This window comes from Arachis ipaensis, chromosome B07 (assembly GCF_000816755.2).
Source record: "Arachis ipaensis cultivar K30076 chromosome B07, Araip1.1, whole genome shotgun sequence".
Classification (NCBI taxonomy): domain Eukaryota; kingdom Viridiplantae; phylum Streptophyta; class Magnoliopsida; order Fabales; family Fabaceae; genus Arachis; species Arachis ipaensis.
In genome coordinates this window covers 8,062,201-8,085,609 of record NC_029791.2, presented here as the reverse complement: position 1 = coordinate 8,085,609, position 23,409 = coordinate 8,062,201, and the positions used below count along the sequence as shown (strand labels likewise).

At 32.5% G+C, this 23,409-nt stretch overlaps 3 protein-coding genes across 4 annotated transcripts; all 3 read left to right on the top strand.

Annotated features, from left to right (window-relative positions):
* On the top strand, nucleotides 346–1,490 carry LOC107608910 (MLP-like protein 43). Its single transcript, XM_016310689.2, has 2 exons — nucleotides 346–607; nucleotides 977–1,490. The coding sequence occupies exons 1-2, from the start codon at nucleotides 421–423 to the stop codon at nucleotides 1,246–1,248; spliced, it is 459 nt and encodes a 152-aa protein (XP_016166175.1). The 5' UTR covers nucleotides 346–420; the 3' UTR covers nucleotides 1,249–1,490.
* LOC107606685 (putative protein FAR1-RELATED SEQUENCE 10) lies at nucleotides 5,500–7,563 on the top strand. The gene is made up of 2 exons (XM_021107665.1): nucleotides 5,500–5,716; nucleotides 7,154–7,563. The coding sequence occupies exon 2, from the start codon at nucleotides 7,168–7,170 to the stop codon at nucleotides 7,561–7,563; it is 396 nt and encodes a 131-aa protein (XP_020963324.1). The 5' UTR covers nucleotides 5,500–5,716; nucleotides 7,154–7,167.
* LOC107608665 lies at nucleotides 7,567–9,916 on the top strand. 2 transcript variants are annotated; one of them, XR_002351091.1, is made up of 3 exons: nucleotides 7,567–9,193; nucleotides 9,376–9,514; nucleotides 9,589–9,916. XR_002351091.1 is itself a non-coding variant. In XM_016310384.2 (3 exons), the coding sequence occupies exons 1-3, from the start codon at nucleotides 8,417–8,419 to the stop codon at nucleotides 9,649–9,651; spliced, it is 972 nt and encodes a 323-aa protein (XP_016165870.2). In that variant the 5' UTR covers nucleotides 7,567–8,416; the 3' UTR covers nucleotides 9,652–9,916. The 2 variants fall into 2 exon arrangements, 1 of the variants encoding a protein (XP_016165870.2); XM_016310384.2 differs by having other exon boundaries at nucleotides 9,383–9,514.

The window sequence follows — 23,409 nt, the reverse complement described above, 5'->3', positions numbered from 1 at the left end:
TTTTAAAAATGATATATACATGCAAAAATATATTATTTTATTATATTTAATTTAATTTCAATTAAATTCCAATTAAACTTTTGAACTTTTGAACTTCTAACTCCATCAGTTCTATGTCTAATTTGATTTTTAGAACTTTATGTATGAATATTGATCATCCATCTATCTTAGTATTTTGAGTCGTACTAAATTTTAAATTTTATAAAACATGAATATTAAAGAGATGACCTATACTAAATTTTAGAAAACAATTTATAACCTAACTGCGTCACTTCATGCCTCGTTATTAATTAGACTAGATCAGAATCTATATTCTTTAATTTCTATATAAGGCTCTATAAGGCAGAATATGTTTATCCATCTCTCATTTACATACTTTTCTTGCTTCACAAATACTTTTGGCTTCTTTCTCGAGTAGACATGGCGCTAAGTGGTAAACTTAGTATTGAAGTTACGGTCCAAACACCAGCTGCAAAGTACTTCAACATCTTTATAACTCAATCCCACAAGTTTCAAAACATTTGTGAAAGAATCCATGAAGCCAAGTTGCATGAAGGTGATAACTGGCATGTCCCTCATTCGGTTAAGAATTGGACTCTTATCGTAGGTAATAATTTCATGGTTAAATTAGTGTGTTAGTTCTTATAAATTTTTTAAACTTATAATTAGATTTTTATATTTTAAACATTTTTAATTAGATCTTTGTACGTACCTATTTTAAATTTATAATTAGTTTTATTTTGATAGTAAACATTATAAAAACATTTTCATTCATCTTACAAAATTTTTTGAACGACAAGGGATACGAATACAAATTTAAAGTGTATAGAGTCAATTATAAATTTGATGAATTATAATGACTAATAGAATAATTTAACCTAATTTAATCAACGTCCAAATGAATATTTTTATATAAATTAATATATACATTTTTTATTTATTGTTTATTTTAATTGATTATTGTGACAAAAAATAGATGGCAAGCCAATTAAGTTTAAGGGGAAAATTGAAGCTATTGACAAGGAGAACAAGTCAATTACATACAATCTTTTCGATGGAGATATAAGTAAGAACTATAAAGTCTTTAAGTTGTTTCTTCAAGTGTTTGAGAAGAGTGATGGTGGTGCCTCAGCTAAATTCACTATTGAATACGAGAAAATCAATGAGAATGTTGAAGCTCCATATGGATTCATGGAGTTATTTGACAAGAATGCTAAAGAATTTGATTCTCATCTTCTCAAGGCATAGATAGATAGCTGCATCCAACAGCTATTTATGAAGAAGAATCTCAACAACTTATAAAATAATATGTTTGGCTATGTGGTTAATATTATTAAGAGGTTTTGTAATATATATATATAATAAGTGCAAATATGCAATAATCAATCATGGACACGAACAATATAATAAGGATGGTTGCTGCTGCTTGCTTCGGCTTTTCATCCTTGCTTTGTATATGTGTGCCAATGATTTCTCGTTTGTGTGCGTTGTGTAATTTTGTAATATATAGAAAAACTTTTAAGTATACCGGTACACCGGTATTCAGTAATTTTTAATCATTAATTTTAATTATATATATTTTTTATAATTAAGATCAATAATTAAAAATCACTGAAACACCGGTGTATCAGTACATTTAAAAGTTTTCCGATAACATTTAAGTAGTGCTACTTCCTTGATCATATATGTTTTAATTTTCCAAAATAAAATTTGGTATTTACATCTCATGACAATAATAACATGAGATTACTTATAAGTTGGACTTGACGCACGTATATAACAAGCTGGTTAGGGGCAATAAAAATTGGAAAAATTTAGGAGGCCAGCAACTTTTATGTTTTCTGACCAGTACTTAACCATCAAAAGAAAAGTGAGTGATTTGACTGATTTCTCACCATTGGATGTAATCTCACACCATTAAAAACACTATTGATGACCAATTGATGGTTACAAAATACCAAAGTTGCTGGCCCTAACATTGCTCGTAAAAATTAGCTAAACAAATAAATCTAATCGCTCGTTATTTTTTAATTACTTTTTTATTTCTTCCTCCCAACATTATAATTTCACTCACCATTTTTGTTGATTATCCGTTACTGTCCTATTGCTGTCGACCACCCCCCCTCTCCGCCAACCACCATCCGTCCTCCCAAATTTTAAATTCCAAATTTTAAATTTAAAATCTTAAATTATATACTTTAAATTGATTTTCTTTATTCATTTCAAATATTCTTTTTATACTTGAGTTGTGTGTATTTATTGATTTTATTATTGGATATTTTTTTTAATATTCAATTGTTGGCTGATTTTTGAAACAGTTGGTTGAATTAAATTGACTCTCTAAATTGTTCTATACTATATATAAACTAGCACTTGACCTTAATTAGACATGTACGTCATCGACATTTAAATAGATACATATATTTATTTATTTCACATTTATATTTTCATGAGTTTTGCAAACCATTTAGATTACTAGAGGAAAAAATAATAATATTTTAAAATTAAAAAATATATCCTAAAAGAATTGAAAAAAATACCAAAAATGTTAAAAACAAAAAAAACAAAAAATAGTAACACTTAAATACATGTACTGCAAAATACAATATTTTTGTGGCAGTTTAAACGAAGATCTAATGCTAATTACAAACTGTCACAAAAAAAATCAGGAATTTTATGCCAGTAATTACTAAAAACAACTGCAAATTTATTTCCACATCTTATTAAAAGATGAGGGTTATTAAATATTGATAATCTATTTTATGACGGTTTCAAACAGCTGCAAATCCCTAAAAAATTTGTCAAAGAAGTGATATGTTCGTTGTAGTAGTGTTTAATTTCGAACCTTGAAGAATACTTTTATAAATATATATTTACAATTATTAACTACCATTTCGAACCAACTCATACATTGATTAGCCAATATATTTCAAATATGTCCACGAAAACTTTATACAGGTTAGATATATATTTTAAAATACTCATCGATTACTTTTTGAATTTTTTAGGTTAAACAGCACATATATATCGGAAGTAGCCTATTATGTCTATTATAAAACTCCGTTTTACTCAACAACATAAATCAAACATGCTCGCACTACAAGAAAAAGTTACATTTGTAACTAAAAAAAATGGTTACAAAAATTACAAATTTTGTTACAAAACAATTTTATAACAAAATTAAAATTATTATAGAATTATTACGGCATTTAGAACACAATTTTAACTAAATACAATAGTTTAACTAAACACAATTTTTTCCTAATATAGATTAGTTTAATCAATATATCAAAAGTTTTTGAGTCTTTTAACTAGCTTGTATGTTGTCATCAGTTTTGCACCTTTATAAATGTAAAAAATCAAAACAAATATTCCTAATATAGATTAGTTTAATCAATATGTTTTCTCTCGATTAGGCATAGATGGCTTGGGTATTCCTAAAATGGACTATATAATTCGTTCTTTTTTATTACAATCACACACTGAGGAGAAAAATATGAATCACCGGCCATCTCCCAACACAAACATGTATGTGAATGGTAGTTGCTTTGTCATTATTATGTTTTCATATTTAACAACTTATTCACCATCATTCATTAGTCACTCTCATAACTATATTTTACCGGGCAGTGTCAAATAAGAATCAGTCCCTTGCATGTGCCCTAACCATAATACTACAAAAATGTATAAAAAGTGTCTTTATATTAATTTTACTAAAACTTTTTAAATATTGACAAAGTTATACAATCATAGTGTAACCATTATAATAATGACCACCATATATCGATTTCATATTTTATATACTAATTTTTTAGTTTAGAGAATATAATTTCATAACTTGATTAATACTGAAATTTTTATAATANTTTTTTTAATAAAATGAAATTTTCGCATAAAGTAGAGTAGACAACTTAAAATATTAAGAGAAATAATTTTATAACTTTGTAAATAATAAACTAAAATATTTCGCGCATTAACTTTTGTATTGGAGGTAGCAAATTGCAAAAGCGTGCTATATATGTAGATTAAATCTCATAGTGAGTCCTAAATTTCATGAGTTTTATTATTTTAGTTTTTCAGAATCAAAATTCATTATATTTGTTCTCGAAATCTAGTTCCAAACACTATATTAGTCCTTGGACCCTTTCTGACGTTGAGTCAACCAATAAAATATTGAGTTAATTCTGACTTGCTATGCTAGACACAGAACTAAATATAATGACATAGTTTGTTTTGATGTTTGAACAAGACAAAAATAAAACTGTTTTAGAGAATGAAAAGAGAGAAAATAGTTTACACATTATATAAATTCTTCATCTTTTTATTTTTGCCTTGTTTAAATACCAAAATAAAATAACACCATTTAACCTTATGTCCAACGTGATAAGTTAGAACCAGTTCAACACTTCGCTCGCAGACTCAATGCTGGAAAAAGTCCAAAAACTAATATGATGCCCAAATCTAAATCTCAGAGATCAATATAGTAAATTTTAAAATTGAGAGACTAAAATAATGAACATAGTGAATATGAGAAACCATTTTAAAATTTAGTCTCCGATACCATCTATTATTTGGGTAGAATATTAAGTTAGCGATCTCATCAAGGCATCGGAAAGTGTTGAAATCTTTAGTTTTTCATGAGATAAAACTTGTTATGAGTTTCTCATATGGATTCACATCAATAATTGATATAATAATATATAGTACATAACTTCAGTTCTATATAAGGTTCTATAACGCTGAATTTTGTACATTTTTTTTTTGTCGTTCATGTTATCCTCCATCTCGATCAGTCAAGAATTAATTCGTTGCGGATTCGATCTTTATTTAAGAGTCTGTCGTTGGCTAATAAATTGCTACGTGCATAAGACAGAATTCAAATTCTTAACACTTACTTAACTTTACGAGTGAATTGACTACTCGACTAACCCAAGTTGTTTATGCATTCGCTTTTCTCAAATCGAATGGGTTATTCAAAAGATCAAAAATATTACGAAGGTCGTAACTTGCCCTTGCAGGCCCATTGGCATACCTTATTTGTCTTTTTTTTGTTTCCAGAAAGGTGAATGCTATGGTGATGAAAGATTTTTGCTTCTTTAGGTGATGAAAATAACGGAGATAGTATTGTTTCGTGACGCGTGTCTTTGAAATCGTTTTTCAGGAGACAATATCTGACTTGAGTCAGTAGTGTCTCTGAAGCTGTTCCCTTCATGACATTATTAACTCAATGTAAATTAACTCTAATGAAAGTGATCTGTTTGTTGGGCTTTTTTGTGGGCTTAGGTTTATTTTTATCCTTCTATAAATATAGAGTTCAATTTTTGTTATCACATTAGTATAATTCCCAAAATTTTCACGCTCTCATGGAGAGAAAATAATTACATAACCAAAAAAAACAAAGATAATAATAATAATAATAATAATAATAATAATAATAATAATAATAATAATAATAATGTTAAAAAAAATAATAGTAACCATAAAAATACTCAAATTTCTGAATCTAACCCTAAATTATGCCCACCCATAATCAGCAATTCAGAATTCACTCGAATACCCCTACTTTCCATAGCAACCACTTTCCTCCCACTTCCCTCCATCGACCAGAGGTTGCCGTCGTTGGCCGCTCACGTAACTGTTGAACACGCCGCTTACCTCGCCTGGTCGCCCCTCCAGTCTCTAGCCTCTGCTCATCTCACCATCACTCACCTCTACGGTAAGCACTTCTTGACTCCTCTCTCAGTGGCCACTGCTTGCTACTTGCTTTGTTTTAGTGTTTTGTGACTTTTATTTTTTATTTCTTCTTTCGCGCTTCAATGGTTAGTGAGTTTTAATTGGTTTAGTTTAGTGCTTCTTGCTTAGTTGTTGATTTTAGTCTTCCTTTTTTTTTTGTGTTGTGAAAAATTAAAGAAGCAAGAAAGCAAATACCTAAAGAAAAAGACAAGGGGTTTCTCTAATGAAGATTCACAAATGGTCTTGGAGGTTAAATTCAATTCACCATTTCCGCTTTACTAAAAACTCCAATCATAGCAAGAAAATCAGCCTCATTGTTTGCATCTTTATGAATAAAATGAAACTCCACTTTTTATCCGTGATTTTAGTCATTCTAAACTAAATTAAATTGGTAATCTGATTTAGTGCTGTTATAATGGCTGGGTTTAGTCAGTTAGTAGTTGTTAAATGAGTAAATTCTAAACTAAATCAATTTTTTTTTTATTTTCATTCTTGGAAGGCTTCATTTTTTTTGAACGTTTATGTTGTTTTGTTGTTGATTTTGAATGAATTTGTATACACTGTAGCATGATCCATTTCAAGCATATGATTTCGTAATGTATCTCTTTCAATTTACATGGAAAATGAAAAACTAACGGCAACCTTTTGATTTATTTCTTCAGAGTGATTAGCTGCTTTACTATAACTCTTCTCGAAATTTTGCCATTGGTTTCTTATTTATTTTATTTTTTTTAAGAGTTGTTTTTGCAATTCCAAACTATGAGGTGGTTCAGTGAAGCCTCTTACTCAAAGTACTAATTCCAATGTTCGAACTGTGTTTGGAACAAATATTTTTGGATTGGTTTTGATTTAAAAAGAAGTAAATTGAAAATGAATTAGTGTGTTTGGAATTAATGGTAGTAATTGATTTGATTTAAAAATTGATATAATTAATTAGAAATTTCTTTTATTTTGAAGATGGATAGAAAGTATGATCAACAACCGCATTATATTGCTAGATTTGAATGTGGATTTAGCATTTGTGTGTATTTTAGTTTTCTTTGGTTATAAATTTTGATTTTTGAATTTGAATGTGAAATTTTATTGATAAAATATAGAAAATTATGTTAAATTCTAGAAGTTTGAAATTTATTATTATATAAATTAGTGAATTTAAATATTTAAAAGTTTCTATTATATTTTTAATATTTTTTAGTTTGTGTTCTGTTTTGAAGAATAAGCTAATTAGGTTGTGTTAGTGGATATAAGTTAGTTGATTTTTGTGAGTGTAGTATTATGGCAGCAACAATGAGGTTTTAATAGGTTCTTTAAGTGGATTTATCTTATATTATGGCCAATATGCTGGTTGCTTGATTTATTTGTTCATGAACTGTGGTGTTAGTAACTTTATCTTATTTACCTTGTTATGCTGAATTCATAGGGTGCATTATTTACATGGAGGCTCTATCAGCAGATTGCACAACTGATGTGAATAATGAGTTTGAGTGGTCTTTAGAGGATGAAATAGACGATGTTGAAGGGTTAGAGTACGGAGACATTTTGGGGTTGACTGCTGGAGACATAATGAGGATGGTTTTCCGCAGCGATGATGGAGCTTATGAGTTTTACAGGGTGTTTGGTAAATTTCACGGATTTGGCATTCGAAAGGGTGATTGTGGTAAGGATGATGACGGAAGGTTGATTAAGAGGAGGTTTTTCTGTAATAGGGCAGGATTGAGGGAGCATAAACACTATAACCGAGTTGATAGGCGGCGGGAGCACAAGCCTGAGACCCGCACAAATTGTGATGCAAAGTTATCAATTTACCTTGATATCAACATCAATGTTTGATGCATATAACTATGTTGACCAGAGTAAGCGTGCCAAGATAGTGGATGGGGATTCTAATGCCGCAATCGTATACCTAGAGGGAAAGGCAGTTGCAGACCTAATGAGCATGTCAAGATACAATTTAACTAAGGATAACATGTTGGCAAACATGTTTTGGGCCGACGGAGGTAGCAGGACTGATTATCAATTTTTTGGGGACGTTCTTGCATTTGACTCAACGTATAAGAAGAATAAGTACAAAAGACCATTGGTGATATTTTCAGGTTCTAACAATCATAAACATACCACAATTTTTGGATTCGGGCTAGTGCTAGATGAGAGCATTGGGTCGTACAAGTGGCTTTTAGAAAATTTGCTAGAAGTGATGTGTAACAAGATGCCTTCGGTTGTTGTCACCGATGGTTGTGACTCAATGAAAGCTGCCATAAAGTCAGTTTTTTCGAAGGCAACCCATAGGTTATGCGCGTGGCACATGGAAAAAAAAGTCACTGTGAATGTTAAAGATGCTGGGTTGCGTCAACTTTTCAAAAAGTGGTTGTATGCTGATATGGAGATCGAGGATTTTGAAGAAGAGTGGGCAACAGCTATGGAGGAGCATGGTTTGCATGACACCTTTTGGTTTAGGGAAACTTATGAGAAGAGAAGCATGTGGGCCAATGCATACCTTCGCGACAAGTTCTGTGCTGGGTTTCGGACAACTTCTCGGTGTGAAGGGATCAACTCGAATGTTAAAAAATTTTTAAAGTCAAGACATAGCATCCTTGAGATGGTACAAAACCTTGAACTGCTTGTGTGAGAGTATCGGAATAACAAACTACTTGCACAATTTAGATCAATAAATGGCGTTCCAGTGATGACTACTTGCCTAGACCCCATTGAGAAGTTTGTTGCGAGTGTTTATACGCGAGAGTTGTTTGCTGATGTGAAGAAAGAGATAGAAGGTGTTGGTGCCGTGAACTTCGTGGCAAAAGTGAGACGATCTACCACGATGGTGTACACGTTGGAGGAGTATAGGGAGCCCGGAAGACACCTAATTGTGTTGTATGATAGGGTTTTAAGCAATCTTGTGTGTCCCTGCTATTTTTGGAACAAAAAAGGGTATCCATGTCGACACATGTTCTTCGTGATGAAATACGAGCACCTAACAGAAATACCTGACCGGTTGGTGTTGAAAAAATGGAGGCAAGATGCGAAGTCGTTGGAGCACTATGTTGAGGTTACAGACGATGGTAGTGAGAGGAGTATTTTACTTCGACATGGGGCACTCCATACTGCGTCACAATGGATGTTGTTTGTCGGGTCAAGAAAGTCGTCATTCTTCATAAAGGCGATGAATGGGATACGTGCAATATGTGAGGATCTTGAAGCAAACTGCAAAGATTTTAGCGGTGCAAAGAAACAAACGAACGTGTCTCATATCAACGACCCAGTTGTCGTGAAAACGAAGGGAGCTCCTCGGGTGAAAAGGCAAAATGGTAAGAAACGACGGTGCGGCAAGTATAGGAAATTCGGTCACAACAAAAGACAGTGCCGGGGTCGGGGTGAGGACATGGCATCGAATCGTGAAGAGCAGTTACAAGAGGAGGGAGTTGCTGGTTTTGGATCGGAAGGGTCATCCCCAACAGAATTTGTGAGTCTTATTTGCCTTCAACTTAATTTTATTATAGTAGTTGATTATAAACTTGGTTAGTTTTGTATGAAGTACATCTATTAGGTGCGATGAATTATATTTGAATTGTGATTGTTCATGGTGGACCATGCTTATGTAAGGGTTTTAGGGTTTATTCATATATTGTAATTGAAATTATCAAGCTTGCAGGTTCGATGTTCAGTATCGACTGCCTATAAGAATGAGAGGGGTTGGGAATATTCTCGTGGTCTGAATGCTGATGGGCACAGTGAGTTTGTCGACCAAGCTGCTAAGGAGAACAATGGAGATCAATTGATGCAGGTACGCACAATGTAGTCATAAATTGATTGTATTAACGTAGGTCGACTTAGTTTCTCACCTAACTCCGTCCACAGATGATGAGCAAGATTAGTGCAATGAGTGCAAGGCTGGTAGACATGCTTGGACATCGTAGTTGAAAAAGATGGTAACGAAAGCATCGTTCTGATGAATCTAAGTGGAGGGCTGTTTGTTGTTGTGTTTCCAGCAACAATAGAATAGGGCATTGGACTAGTGAAACTTATTGCCTTGTATGAGCCAAATTTCTTATTAGACAACTAGATTCCACAAGTTATGAATTATGAATGTTTCCTGCCATATTTACTCTTTTTTTGTTGGTATTGACACTTGGCCTTTATTTCATGGTTATACATAGAAATGAGAAAAAAAAAAGGTTGGCCTTTATTCGATTTACTCCAATATTTCATTGCATAAAATAATGTAATATTTTCCAATAATACAGACAGTGATTTATAAAATAGAGATTTGACATTCACCATTGTGCCCGAAATGGTATAAAGTTTCCATTTGGTTAACCAATAACTACACCAAAAAAATTGTGCCCGAAATGGTATAAAGTTTCCATTTGCATAACCAATAACTACACCAAAAAAATAGCAAGATGTCTTGGTAAAGTGAATAGCCTTACAGCTCATGTATAACCAGATTTTAGGTCCACCACTACCTTCTTTACATGCTTATGTTGTGGGGCTGGAAGAACAGCTTGGCCTTTTAGTTCCTTCGGATGGCCTTTCTACGTCTCTTGTTGGACATTAGCATTTTGCTATCCCAGTATTTGATTGCTTTGTTGGCAACAGAATCCCTAAGTGGATTGTGTTCTCCCATCACAAGGTCAATTGCTAGTCATTCTAGTTATGTCGTTGACTACTACGTTATAAAAATTCCATAGATCAGACATTATCATCCATTGTAAGACCCAGACACCACAATCCAATCTATGAAAGAAGAAGATAATCAATAATGATTTAACAAAAACAAACCAAACAAGTTAGCCAAATTTTGAATAGGAGTACCCAGATTGTTGTGAAATGCATGGTTCATACACCCTGAATGTCAAGATTGATTTTTGTGACTTGCTCTTGTCATCATAAAACTTGTGCTGACTCAACGTGATGTCCAAAAATTCGGCCTGTTGAGAGAAATAGTAAATATGAGTTGTGGTTTCATGAGTCTAAATTGGCTATGTGAACTTATAACCTGTGTGGGATAAAATATGGCTGACTCCATTTACGATCTAATTAAAATACAGAAAAAGGGAAAAAATCTAGAGTGTTACGTCCACACATACAACGGTAACCATTTGCTTCACCCTGCGTTGGCGTTCGTCTTTGTCCTTCAAGGAATCCAAATAAACAAGCTTACCCTCCAACATGTCAACTATCATAAGGTACCAATGACGCTCAATGTAAATTGGGACATAAATCTGAAAGACAATTCCAAATGAAATTAGAGATGCCATTAGAGAATAATTTGACAAAATTCTTAGAAGTTGGGATACACATACCTTGACAAGGTTTTCTACCATACCCATGTACTTGGCTGCAATGTAGTCAAGGGTGGCTTTGCAGTGCAAATTTGGATCCAAAGCAATTTGCTTACAAGATAAATAATGTTACTAATTAATATCCTGTACATAGTATGTGTTTGGATTACCATTTATAAAATGGTGTTTGGATTAAATTGATTTCACAAATTTATTGGTTTTGATAAAGAGTGAGTTGGTGTAAATATGATTTGTTTGATAATTTTATATCAAAATAGATTATAATAAAATAAATGTTATTTAGATTACATCATCCAAAATCACTTATGTATAAAAAATAAAATAAAAAATGAATTTTTATTATTTATGACCATATTTAAACACTTTTTTACTGTAATTTTTTGGATTGAAAAGAACTCAAATTTATGTAGAGGAATTTAGTACTTTTTTATTGTCATAATTTTTACGGTACTCTTTATTTAGTATTCTTTTTGTATTTGCTTTGGCATTTATAATCGCCTTGATAATTTATATTATAGAAAAAAAAACGATAAATAAAGTGCAAACTAATTCAACATCACATACTGAAAACCATATAAAGACCGTAAAAAAATAAAAGTATTAAAAATATTTATTTATAAAGTATGACAATAAAAGAATAAATAAATACAAGGTAAGGGGTGAATTTACCGCAAAAGTTGTTGGTAGCCACCACATGCTGTCATTTCTACCAAATGAGACCATTCCAACCACCAAGTTCAGAACCTACAATGACAATTTAATTTCATGCAAGGATGGTTCTACTAAGGCATAAAACAATACATATGGTTCGTGGTCGAAAATCCTTGGTGATGGTTATCAGTGGCTAAGAGAAGGGGGTTTGAATTTTAGCCCCCTTTTTGCTTGATAATACTTGCTGATCTTTGAAACCAACTTAGGGAACTTTTTTGTCTTTTTATTTCGTCACTAGCCACGAGACTTTTTCTTTTGTCTCGTCCTTAGCCACGAGACTTTTCTTTTTGTCTCGTCAACTGACACGATATATTTTTGGTTTTTGCTCCTGTGCAGTGGAAACAGAAATAGAGTAGAGAGTAGAGAAAATTACACCCAGATATATCCTGGTTCAGCTGCTAAGTGCAGTGCAGCCTACATCCAGTCTCCATCACAACCATGATGGAATTTCACTATAATCTTCCTGATTACAATCTGTAAAGTGCTAACCCAACTTACAAGGGGATTCCCACAAAATCATGAAACACAACATAGATGAACAAAGGAACTCTAAGACATCTATGGCTTTTTCTTTTAATTTTGCACTCTCTGCCTTTTTCTGCTCTATGGTTTTTTCATACAAACCTCAATGTTTGCCTTTTTCCATGAGACTCAAGACATGACAAAATTAAACAGAAAAATTACAAAACAGAATACATTGAAGGAGAAGAGAAAACTGTTAGCTCAGGTAGCTCTGAGAACACTGTGCCTTGTACTCTCAAACTTTCTCCTTGCTCCAAACAGTGGCTGTTCTCTCTTTTTATATAAGAGGGAAGCCTCCACTTTTGAAGTAAAAAACCAAGCCAACTTCTTCTTCTCCAAGAAACAGAACCGGTTCGGCCACATAGAGAGATAAGAGATAACCATGCAAAACCCAACATGCAATTACCTCTAGTCCTTCCTTGGTCATCACTCTTCATCAATCCGGGCGCTCCATCCTTGGCTTGCTCTCCAAGATGGATTTCTGGCCCTTGATGCTTCATGATGATGATGGCTTCATCTGCTCCAATCTCTGCCTCTTCCATCACTTCGCCACTCTAGCTACTTCCTGTGGTGGTTGAGCAGAATCAAAGACAAGCCATAACTCCAAGAATCTCTTCCTTGCTGGCCGAGATCTTCTTCTTCTTTTTGGGTATGAGGAGCCCGAGATTACCTCACCAAATCTTACCATTTTTGGTGAATATCTCAGCCACAGCATACTTTTATTTTGTTATGTTTTCTTGCCATCATTGAGATGGTCTTGTAGCTTGTTCTTCCTTCACTTTGGTAGCTCATTTTTGCTTGCATGATTTCCTGGTTATTGACCGAAAGAAAGAAAGAGATGAGAGAGAGGATAAACTTGGAAGGAAAGTAATTAAATGAGTTAATCAATTCAAGTGAAAAAGTGCTTTTACTTCCCTTAGAGTGGCGTGTAGCTTTGAGCACATCAATCATGTCACTCCTTTTCTCTCTCATAGTTCCCATGCTATTAATGATAATTGAGTGAATTTGAAATCCATTGCATGGTAAAGTTCTTGGATCCGTTGGAAGCAAATGAAGCTTTGTTTTCTTTGCTTCATGGTTTCGGACCAAACATGCTTGCCTTCAAGCAATTATATTTTGGGCTTATAACATTGATAATCACAACTGGCCCAAAAATATTTTATCCATGAGATCCGATGAAGGGCATAAGGCAAATGATAACATTTGCTTTCCTGATGAATTTTTTTCGGATCAAGCATGAGAAACAATCATGGGCTTGTAGCATTAAGACTCATTCTGGCCCAATAAATCAAAAACATTGTTTCAGCCATTTTTTATCACAATGGTTTAGCATCAAGGCTGAATGAAAACTATTCCAATGGGCTTGCTTTAAAATTTTGTTCTGTTCGGCCCAAATTTAAAACCTGCAATACAAAGTTATTAATTAACATATATTAGATGAAAATCAAATTAATAATTTTGTAATTAATTATTTTAATAATATTTAGTCATCACAAATATTAATTTAGAGTTTTCTAAACTCATCACTTGGTAATACAATAGCAGTGGACAAAAATACATACATCGTCCACAAGCTCCAACCATGGACGCAATGTTCACAAGACCTCTCTACTCCCAGAACAGTGGTCATTATCCACCAATATTTCACTGCCATATGTAGGCCATAGCACTTTCTTTAGTTTGCAATGCAACTTTCTAAGGTCCAACTATAAACTTATACACAAGTTACGAATTTCGGAACAAACCTCATATCCAAATCATTCTCGAAAATATAGCAAGCAACTGCTAGCTCAACACCAACAAATTGCATGCCCTCGGGGGGCCAGAATGAAAGATTCAAGCACTACCAACAATCATGGGAGAAAAAATAAAATAATCGAGCAATCCACACTTAAAGAGAAGTTTAAAAAAGAAATCTTATCATCTAACATTTACAACATACCTCGGGAATGGAGTCCATACATATGGGTGCTTCTGGCCGAAAGCGGGATGCGTCCTTTTCAAATTTCTTCAGGATGGTCTCAACGACTGGTTTGGTCGTAACCCTTCCTCGTGTGGTTGGATACTTGGTCACGTCCTTTTGTTGTGGTCCACATCCTTTTTTTGTCGATGGTTTTCCTTGGAATGAATTTGCATCTTGAACCTCTTCAGTCAGGTTTTTGTCTTTCTTTCCAGACCTATCTCCAGCGAGATGGCTTGCAGTCAACACTTCAAGAACTTTACTATGTTGCACCATCAACTCAGTTAATGCTTGAATCTGTTTAGCTTGGGTACTCAGTATAGACATCACCATTTCCTCCTTGCTCATCTTCTTGATATCATTCAGTACTTCGTTTATCTGGTCGTCCACTCCACTAACGTCGTCCTTGACCATTGTATGTATGTCCCTAAAACCTCGAGTAAATGACTTCGATCATTAGACTCAACAAGGTGAGATTCTAAATACGAATTAGTGTAAACGATGAATCAACCTACCTTAAAGTTTCAGCTTCTTTTGCTTTCTTCATTAGTCGTTGGCTTTCATTTCCATTGTCGTCAATTTTTGGGACTTCCATTTACCTTTTTCCAAGCTCTGAGAAGGTATGAAAGCGTGTTGTGTAAGATTAGATACCAGGCACACCAAATTTTCATAAGCCATCACCTTCTCTGTGATGGACCTCTTTTGTTTCACTTGGCATAAGGCCCACATGATAAGGCCCAAAAATTTGAGATCCATATTGTTACAAATATAAAAAAGAGACGTTTTATTTTCTTCAAAAATAATTAAATAACATTAACAATTTTACCTACGCAGACTTATCCGACTTTTGACAAGACGTGTCACTGGCTCACTATCTGTCTCCATTTTGTCTTTTTATCGGTCAAATTCATTCCTAATCCTTCCACCTTTAGGGTCTGTTTGGAAAACTCCAAAAGCTACTTTTTTTTTAGCTTTTAATTTATAAAAAGTTATATTAATAGTGTTTGGTACAATTTTTTAAATAAACTTTTCACTTTTCAAAAAGTTATTTAAGAGTTTTTGAAAAAGTTAAAAAATATGACTTCTCTTATTTTCAAAAGCTATTTTATCACTCTTATTTAATGCACAACTTTAAAATAAGAACTTCTATAATAACTTTTCAAACACAAAATAATTTATTTAAAATTTGTTATTAATAAAAGTTCTTATATTTTAAACTCCTTTTTTAAAATAACTTATTTAAAAAGTTTAGCCAAACTGGCCCTAAATGATGTTATTAAATGGATTGTAGAGGAAGAAATAAAGTACTCTTCCCTCGTGGTGAAAATAAAGTACTCTACCTTAAATAAGAGATATATATTTGAATTAAGATTAGAGAAAAAAATAAAATAAAACTAAAAACGTGACTGGTGATTGAGATTGATAGGAGTTTTGGCTATAAAAGGTTAGTTTTAGGGTGTGTTAGAGGTGGTTAGAAAAAAAAAAAGTGAATGTCAAACATTTATTTGTTCAAATAAGTTGGAGAATAGACTTAACCAGTCCAAATTCGTTTCCCGCTCTCTAAACAAAAAAGTGACGATTTTAGCAGGTGAAATAATTTTCTCCGCCCATGGTTACCTGAAACGGTGATTTGGGTCTGGATGTGAGATTCAGACTCTTTGTGAGACAACATCTGCTTGTTCTTGAGCCGAGGTACTACCGTCTGAGTTCTTTGGAAGAAGATGAAGGATGGTACATGCAAGAGATTCCAATACTTAAGTTAACAACGACTTTAAGCATATTTTTAGTAGATTGTAACCTAAAATATTGAAAATAAATAAAGACTATTACATTCATAATAAGTATATATTTTATATTATTATTTTTTTGTAATAATAAAATAATTATCACTAATATGTATAAAAATCATTATTAACGAATATTTTAATCAATTGAATTACAACATATGCTATTTTAATCAAACGAATTATAACATATGTTCTACACTCGTCAATAAATTCTAAATTCTAAATTTAAAACCATAAATCATAAGCCCTTAACCATAACTAATAAGTACAATTTTTTTTCTTTACATATATTTAGACTATTATGTATAAGAATTAAATAAAAAAAATTCAATCAAATTTTAATTAGGAAGTTTTTTTCTTTTAATTAGGAAGTTTATTTTTATGTAAAGTTACAATTTGAGAATCGTTAGAAGATTTGACAAGTTTGACTAAATCATCATTTAACAGTTTTTAACTGTTAATTTCACATGAAGACAACTACTTATAAGTCTTTACTTTTAATAAATATTTAATCACTACTTATTCATTTTTATTTAAATTTTGATATTAAATCAAATTTAACAAGACAAACATATGTTAAATTTAATAAAATAAATATTTTAACATAAACCTCAAAAAAGTTATTTATAATTTATTATGGAGACAAATAAAATAAATCAAATAGGGCATATATATAATCTTTTACAATTTCAGTGGAGATAAGTACGTCGCTTTCAGTAAATGTTGATCTGCCCCCATTCTGAACTCTAAATTCTAAACCCTCTAAATTATTAAACTTTAAACCCTTCAAACCCTACCTTCCAAACTATAACCTTGTAAATCTTAAACATTAAGTTTCACCTGATAAACCCTAAACGATATTCTTAACTTCTAATCACTAAACTCTACACACTCATCAATAAATAAATTCTAAATTCTAAATCTAAGACCGTAAATCATAAACCCTTAACCATGTATAAGCTAAGTAGAATTTTTTTACATTATTTCTTTTAATCAATGTCAATTAACTTTTCTAAAATAGTTTTCTTCATTTTATATTTAAATCTTAAACCTTCCAAAAGTAGAATTTATACAATTAAAAAACAACATTGGTTAATGTGGATAGTTAAAAGTTGGTTAATTATTTCCAAAAAACTAGTTGGCTAGTTTTTAAAAAGATCAAAATTCATGTGTAGATATTTTTGTGTAAATTTGCAATTTGAGAATCGTTAGAAGATTTGACAAGTTTAATTAAATCATCATTTAACAAATTTTAACGATTAATTTCACATGAAGACAGCTACTTATAAGATTTCACTTTTAATAAATATATTATCACTACTTATTCATTTTTATTTAAATTTTGATATTAAATCAAATTTAACAAGACAAATATATGGTTAAATTTAATAAAATAAATATTTTAACATAAACCTCAAAAAAGTCATTTATATTTTATTATTGAGACAAACAAAATAAAACAAAGAGGCATATATATATAATCTTCTTTTACAATTTCAGTGGAGGCAAGTGTCCCTCTTCCGGTAAACGTCGCTCTACCATTATTTCCAACCCTAAATTTTAAATCCTATAAACTATTAAATTTTAAACCCTTCAAACTCTACATTTCAACCTATAACCCTCTAAATCTTAAACCCTAAATTTCACACAATAAATCCTAAACCTTATCTCTAATTTTTAATCACTTAACTCAACACATTCATCAATAAATTTTAAATTCTAAATCTTAGACCCTAAATCATAGATCTTAAATCATTATCTAGGACAATAAGTATAATAGTGCAAATACTTATTTATTTATTAGCAGTAAAATGGTAAATATTGTCAAATAAAATAATATAAAAAATTAGAAAAAAATATATTTACAAGTTTAGAAAATATTAATTTATTTTTCAATAGACTAAATTATATATTGAATAACAAAAGTTGTTATTGGTTTCTCTTCACACTAAATAATACTCAACAATAGTGTTTCGATATAATATGTTACCAAGAAATATTAATCGATCGATCTAATAACTTTTGTAGTGACATAAGTTTATGAATTTGAAAATTTAGAAATCATTTCATAAAATGTGAAGTTTTAACAAGTAACAATGCTGATCATGTTGTTTTGACTTTAAGAATGAATATGATAACAACAAATAAAATTGTCCCAAGTAAATTTCAACAAAACAAAAGTCCATAAGTATTACTATTAATGGAAAATTAATCTATTTTAGAGACAAATATAATTTTTTTCTACGGATTTTCTAACTCGGCAAGTCGATGACTAATCTACCACATATTGATGCTTTATTTATTAAGGGTCTGTCGCTAACTAATGAATTGTTATACACACAAGACGATATTCGAACTCTAAATACTTGCTTAAATAGACAAATGAAATGATCATTCACCCAATCTAAATTGATTAAAATAAATATTAATTATTTTTAATATTATTAAGTTAATTATAATGCTATTATTGTTCTTCCTGTTATGGCCACTTTTTTTAATTTTCCACTCATTTTTTTTTTTTTTCACTCATTTAATTAGTGTTAGTCGTTCCATCAAATTTTTGTTTGCTAGCAACTAATTTTTTCCAGTTTTACTCATTGCTACTAATATTTCTTTTTCTTGGTTGATTACCAAAAAATAAATTGACCCTAAACCCGTAACATCTTTTTTCTTAGATTATAAAAAACAATGAAACCCATATCCACATTTTGCATAAAAAAGCAATAGGCCCATGCAAAAATGGCCCACGAATTAATATCTTTAATATTAAGATTAACTTAAGCTAATCACAATAAAATAAATGGCAACATGACGTATGGCTCTGACTTTGATTTAGCAATTGTTGAGGTTTCTCTCAACATCGATGCCACGCGTATAGAAGCAGCTTTAGCCACATACTTTCATCACCTAAATAATCAATATGCCTTCATCACCATAGTATTGGCCTTGAAGAAATACCTTATGATTTGATCTAGAAAAAGTACAAGACCAAGAAACATATATCAAGTGAGTAAATTTAAGAGGCTTTTAACTATAAAACCAAAAACAAAGAAAAATGCGTTTATCCAGAGAATCTCGATAATTTGAGATCGATAAATTGTTGTAATTACATTTATAAAATTATTGCAAAACTTATGGTCATGAGACTAAGAAAATCACTTAACAGGTTAGTTTCACTTATTTAAAGTGTTTTTGTGGGTGGAGACTAATTCAGGATAACATAGTTATAGTTCAAGAAGCATATCACAGCTTAGAAAAAAAAGAAAAAGAAGCTTTAGAAAATTTAGTGATCAAATTAGACATGAATAAGACCTACAACCATCTGAAATGGGATTTTTTGAAAAATATCCTTCTAATTTTTGGATTCCAAAAAGAATGGGTGCAACTTGTGATGACTTGTGTTAGGAGTGCAAATTATAGATTCAAAATGAATGGGAACTTAACACAAAAAATGTATCCGCAAAGAGGGCTTAGGCAATGTTATCCTTTATCACCATACTTATTTATCTTAGCGGCTGAATTTTTCTCCATCCTCTTGGAAGAAGCTCATAGAAATGGCCGAATCCCAGAATTTAAAATCAGACTAGAGACTCCAACTCCCATTCATCCCTTCTTTACAGAAGATTGCATTATTTTGGCCGTAGCAAAAGAAGAGAAAATCTACCAGATTATGCTTATCATGAATGAATATACTGAAACTTCAGGTCAAAAGATTAATATAAAAAAAACAGGGATCACCTACGGAAGACAGGTTCCAATACAAGTAAGGGTGAACAAAGAGAAAAATTTAGGAATGTCAGTTTGGGATAATCCAGAGAAGTATTTGGGTTTTTCAGCCCAATGAAAAAGATAAAAAAAATAAAATTCTAGGATAGATTGAAGAGAGTTATGAATAAGATGCAATGGATGGATGGAAGGAAAAGCTTTTGAATCAAGTAGGTAAGGAGGTTTTAATAAAGTCAGTGATACAAGCTATCCCGGCATACACTATAAATGTGATTATGTTTTCTAACAATTTCTGTCAAAGACTAAGTACAAGAATTGTCCGATTTTGGTGGCATCACCAGGTGGAGACTGAGGCATACATTGGAAGGATTGAAAAACCATTAGCAAGTGTAAGCTGGAGGGTGGATTAGGATTTAAAGATTTTAAATATCAGAATATGGCCCACCTAGCAAAGCAGTCTTGGAGGATGATTAAAGAACTAGAGGCACTTTGGGTAAAAAATTTTAAAATCCATATATTTTTCCAATTCGAACTTTTGGCATGCACAGGTTCAAAAGAAATTACCATGAGTGTGGAGAAGCCTTTTAATAAGGAGGGATTTTTTAAAAAGAAATGACAAATGGTGTATGAAAAATGGAGAAAAACTAGTAATAGGAAAAGATATTTGGATTGTAGGCATGACGAGGGGCAATGATAGGATGGGCAGTACAGATAGGAGGGTGTGTGAGCTAATAATTAGAGGAGAAAGGTGGAATAGAGCTAAGATTGAAGTAGAATTTTTCCAAAATATGATTCAAAAAAATTTTTAAACGCTTGTCAGCTTAAGGTCAAGAGAAGATTTTTTATACTGGCCATATAAACAGGATGGGATATACATTATAAATTAGGGTATTACATAGCAAGAAAGGAAACGACAGCGGGGAAACAGCAATAAAAGCCTTCAAGCTCAATAACTAGAGCAGATTGGAGGAAATTATGGAAAGGTATATGAGGGTTACAAGTACCATAAAAAGTTGAGATATTTTTGTGGAAAGCTTCTCAAAATTGTACTAGTAAACTCTAATTTATACAAAAGGAAGATAATTAGGACACCAATATGCTATATTTTTCATGAGGAAGAGGAAACAACAAAACACGCCATTCTACTATGCTCGTGAACCAGGACCACTTGGTTTGGAGCTCAATGTCAATGCATGCCAACAGAGGAAACCGTTCCATCTTTTGGAAATTGGTTCTTAGAAAATATTTTGAAGATAAAACAAATCGAAGGGGAGGAACAAGACATCATGATTAGCAGAATTGCAAGCTTATGCTGGGAGATTTGGAAGACAAGAATAAGAGCAATATATCAGAAAGAAGAGGTGAATCTTAATTTGACTATCATGAAAGCAAAAATAGGAGAACATGAATACATACAAGCTATGCAATCAGACATAATTAACAAGCACAAAATCAACAGAGATAGAGTCAGGCCTATTACCTATAGAGTATCGCCAGAGGGTTGGCTAAAGGCTAATATTGACGCAGCATTCAAAGCAAGCACAGGGGAGGCAGTAACAACGGTTGTGATCAGAGACACAAATAAAAAGCTTCTATTGGTAGCAGCAGAGAAAATTGCTTCTTGCTCAGCCCTGACAGCAAAGGCAAGTGCTATTAGAAATGCAATTATCATAATAAGAAATTTAGGACTAAGCAATGTTTTGATAGAATCAAATTGCTTACCCTTAATCCAAACATTGAAATCAAAAGGTAGCTTGGGGGAAGTGGATTCGATTCTGATGGATATTGCATAGATGAAGCAGGAAGCCTCTGGTGGAGAGTTCACATGGACACCTCTGATGGATGTTGAGGAGATGAAGCAGGAAGTCTCTGGTGGGGATTCACATGGACACCACGCGAAGCGAATCAACTGCCTCACTATGTGGCCATTCTCATGCTCAGCGGAAGACTTAGCAGTGATTGGAACCGACGTCCATAGGGAGAAATAGCAAGAATCCTAAAGAAGGAGGAAACGACAACTTGGTGGAGCAGAAGAAGACAGAAAGATTCGCTTTAGCACCTCAATTAGGGAGAAAGAGTTACGGAGATACGATATCTCAGCAGATCAAGAGCAGCATCGGTCTCAGGTGTAGCAAATCGACGGTGAAAGCGCCAATAACCTGCGATGGCAACAGGATGCATGACGGCAACAATTGGGTTTCGAAGCACCGGATGACCAAGCAAGGGATAGGGAGTAGGATTCAATTGAAGGCAGAGGACAATGGTCTCCGAAATCTAGATTCGAAGGCAAGGAGCCAATGCAACCGGCGGCGAGGTGGTGCACCAAGGGGCAACCAGAGAGCAACGACGACGATTCTTGGGAATAGAGGAACAACACTGTGGGCTTGAAGGCGCAGTATCAATGCAACCTTCAGTGGAAGCCGGTGGTGACAACTGATACCAGGCCGACGGAGGAGACGACGTCGCTAACGAGGAAGACGGTGGTACCTTGAGGGCGTCCTGGGAAATGGTGCTAATCCGAAGACCTTTGAGAAAGACAATTGGAGTTGAAACCCATTTTGCCCCCTGAAATTTTCGACCAGCCTCAATTTTGACCCCAAAATTTATAGTTACCCAATTAACACCCCCAAATATTGGATTGTGCCCCACGTTTGCCCCCGTAGCTATCTCCGTTAACGGAGATCTGATGTGACACGTTAAGTTGACAGAGTGTGTATTCACGTAGCACCCAGTTTGCTAGAATGGATGTGTAATGAGTAAATGATGTGGCAAAAGTTGAATGAACTCAATTTGCAACCCTCTTTTCCCAATATGTTCGAGACTTTGCTAGAGAAATTGAGTTCATTCAACTTTTGCCACGTCATTCACTCATCACACATCCATTCTGATAAACTGGGTGTCACGTGGATACACACTTTGTCAACTTAACGTGCCACATCAAATCTCCGTTAACGGAAATAGCTACAGAAACAAATGTGGGACACAATATAATATTTGAAGGTGTTAATTGGGTAACTATAAATTTGAAGGTCAAAATTGAGACCAGTCGAAAATTTCAGGGGCAAAATAGATTTCAACTCAAGACAATTGAGTTAGGTTGGAAATTCGATTCTTTTCGGATGTTACTTGGACGGGTTATACTCGACCAGGCATATTTAGCCATGTGCCATGACAAAAAAAAAAGGCCTAAATTAGGTTGGCAATACCAAAAACAAAACAAAAGAAAAAATATTGACAACAAAAAATAAATTAGATTAGTCATGCAATCAGTTTATTTGTTAGTTTGAGTAAATTTAGATAATTTGAATATCGTCTCATGTATGTAACAATTCAGTAATTAATGTCAAATTCTTAAATAAAATTTAAATCTTTGATAAAATGTTCTTTATCCAATTAGATTGAAAAATACTATGAAAATATGAAAAATTAAGAGGCTTTTATTATTTCAACAGAAAAAAAGTTATTTTAAATTTTTTAATCTAATAAAACTTTTGATGATGAAATAAATTTTCCTTCAATTTCATAATAATTTTAAGTTTTATTCCTCAATTTATTCTATTTTCAACTTTATTAGCTACAACAATATACATGGTGCATATCAATAATAAATTAATAATTTCTGTACATGATTTAGTTAATCCAAAAACTAAACCTATTTTTTAGTTAA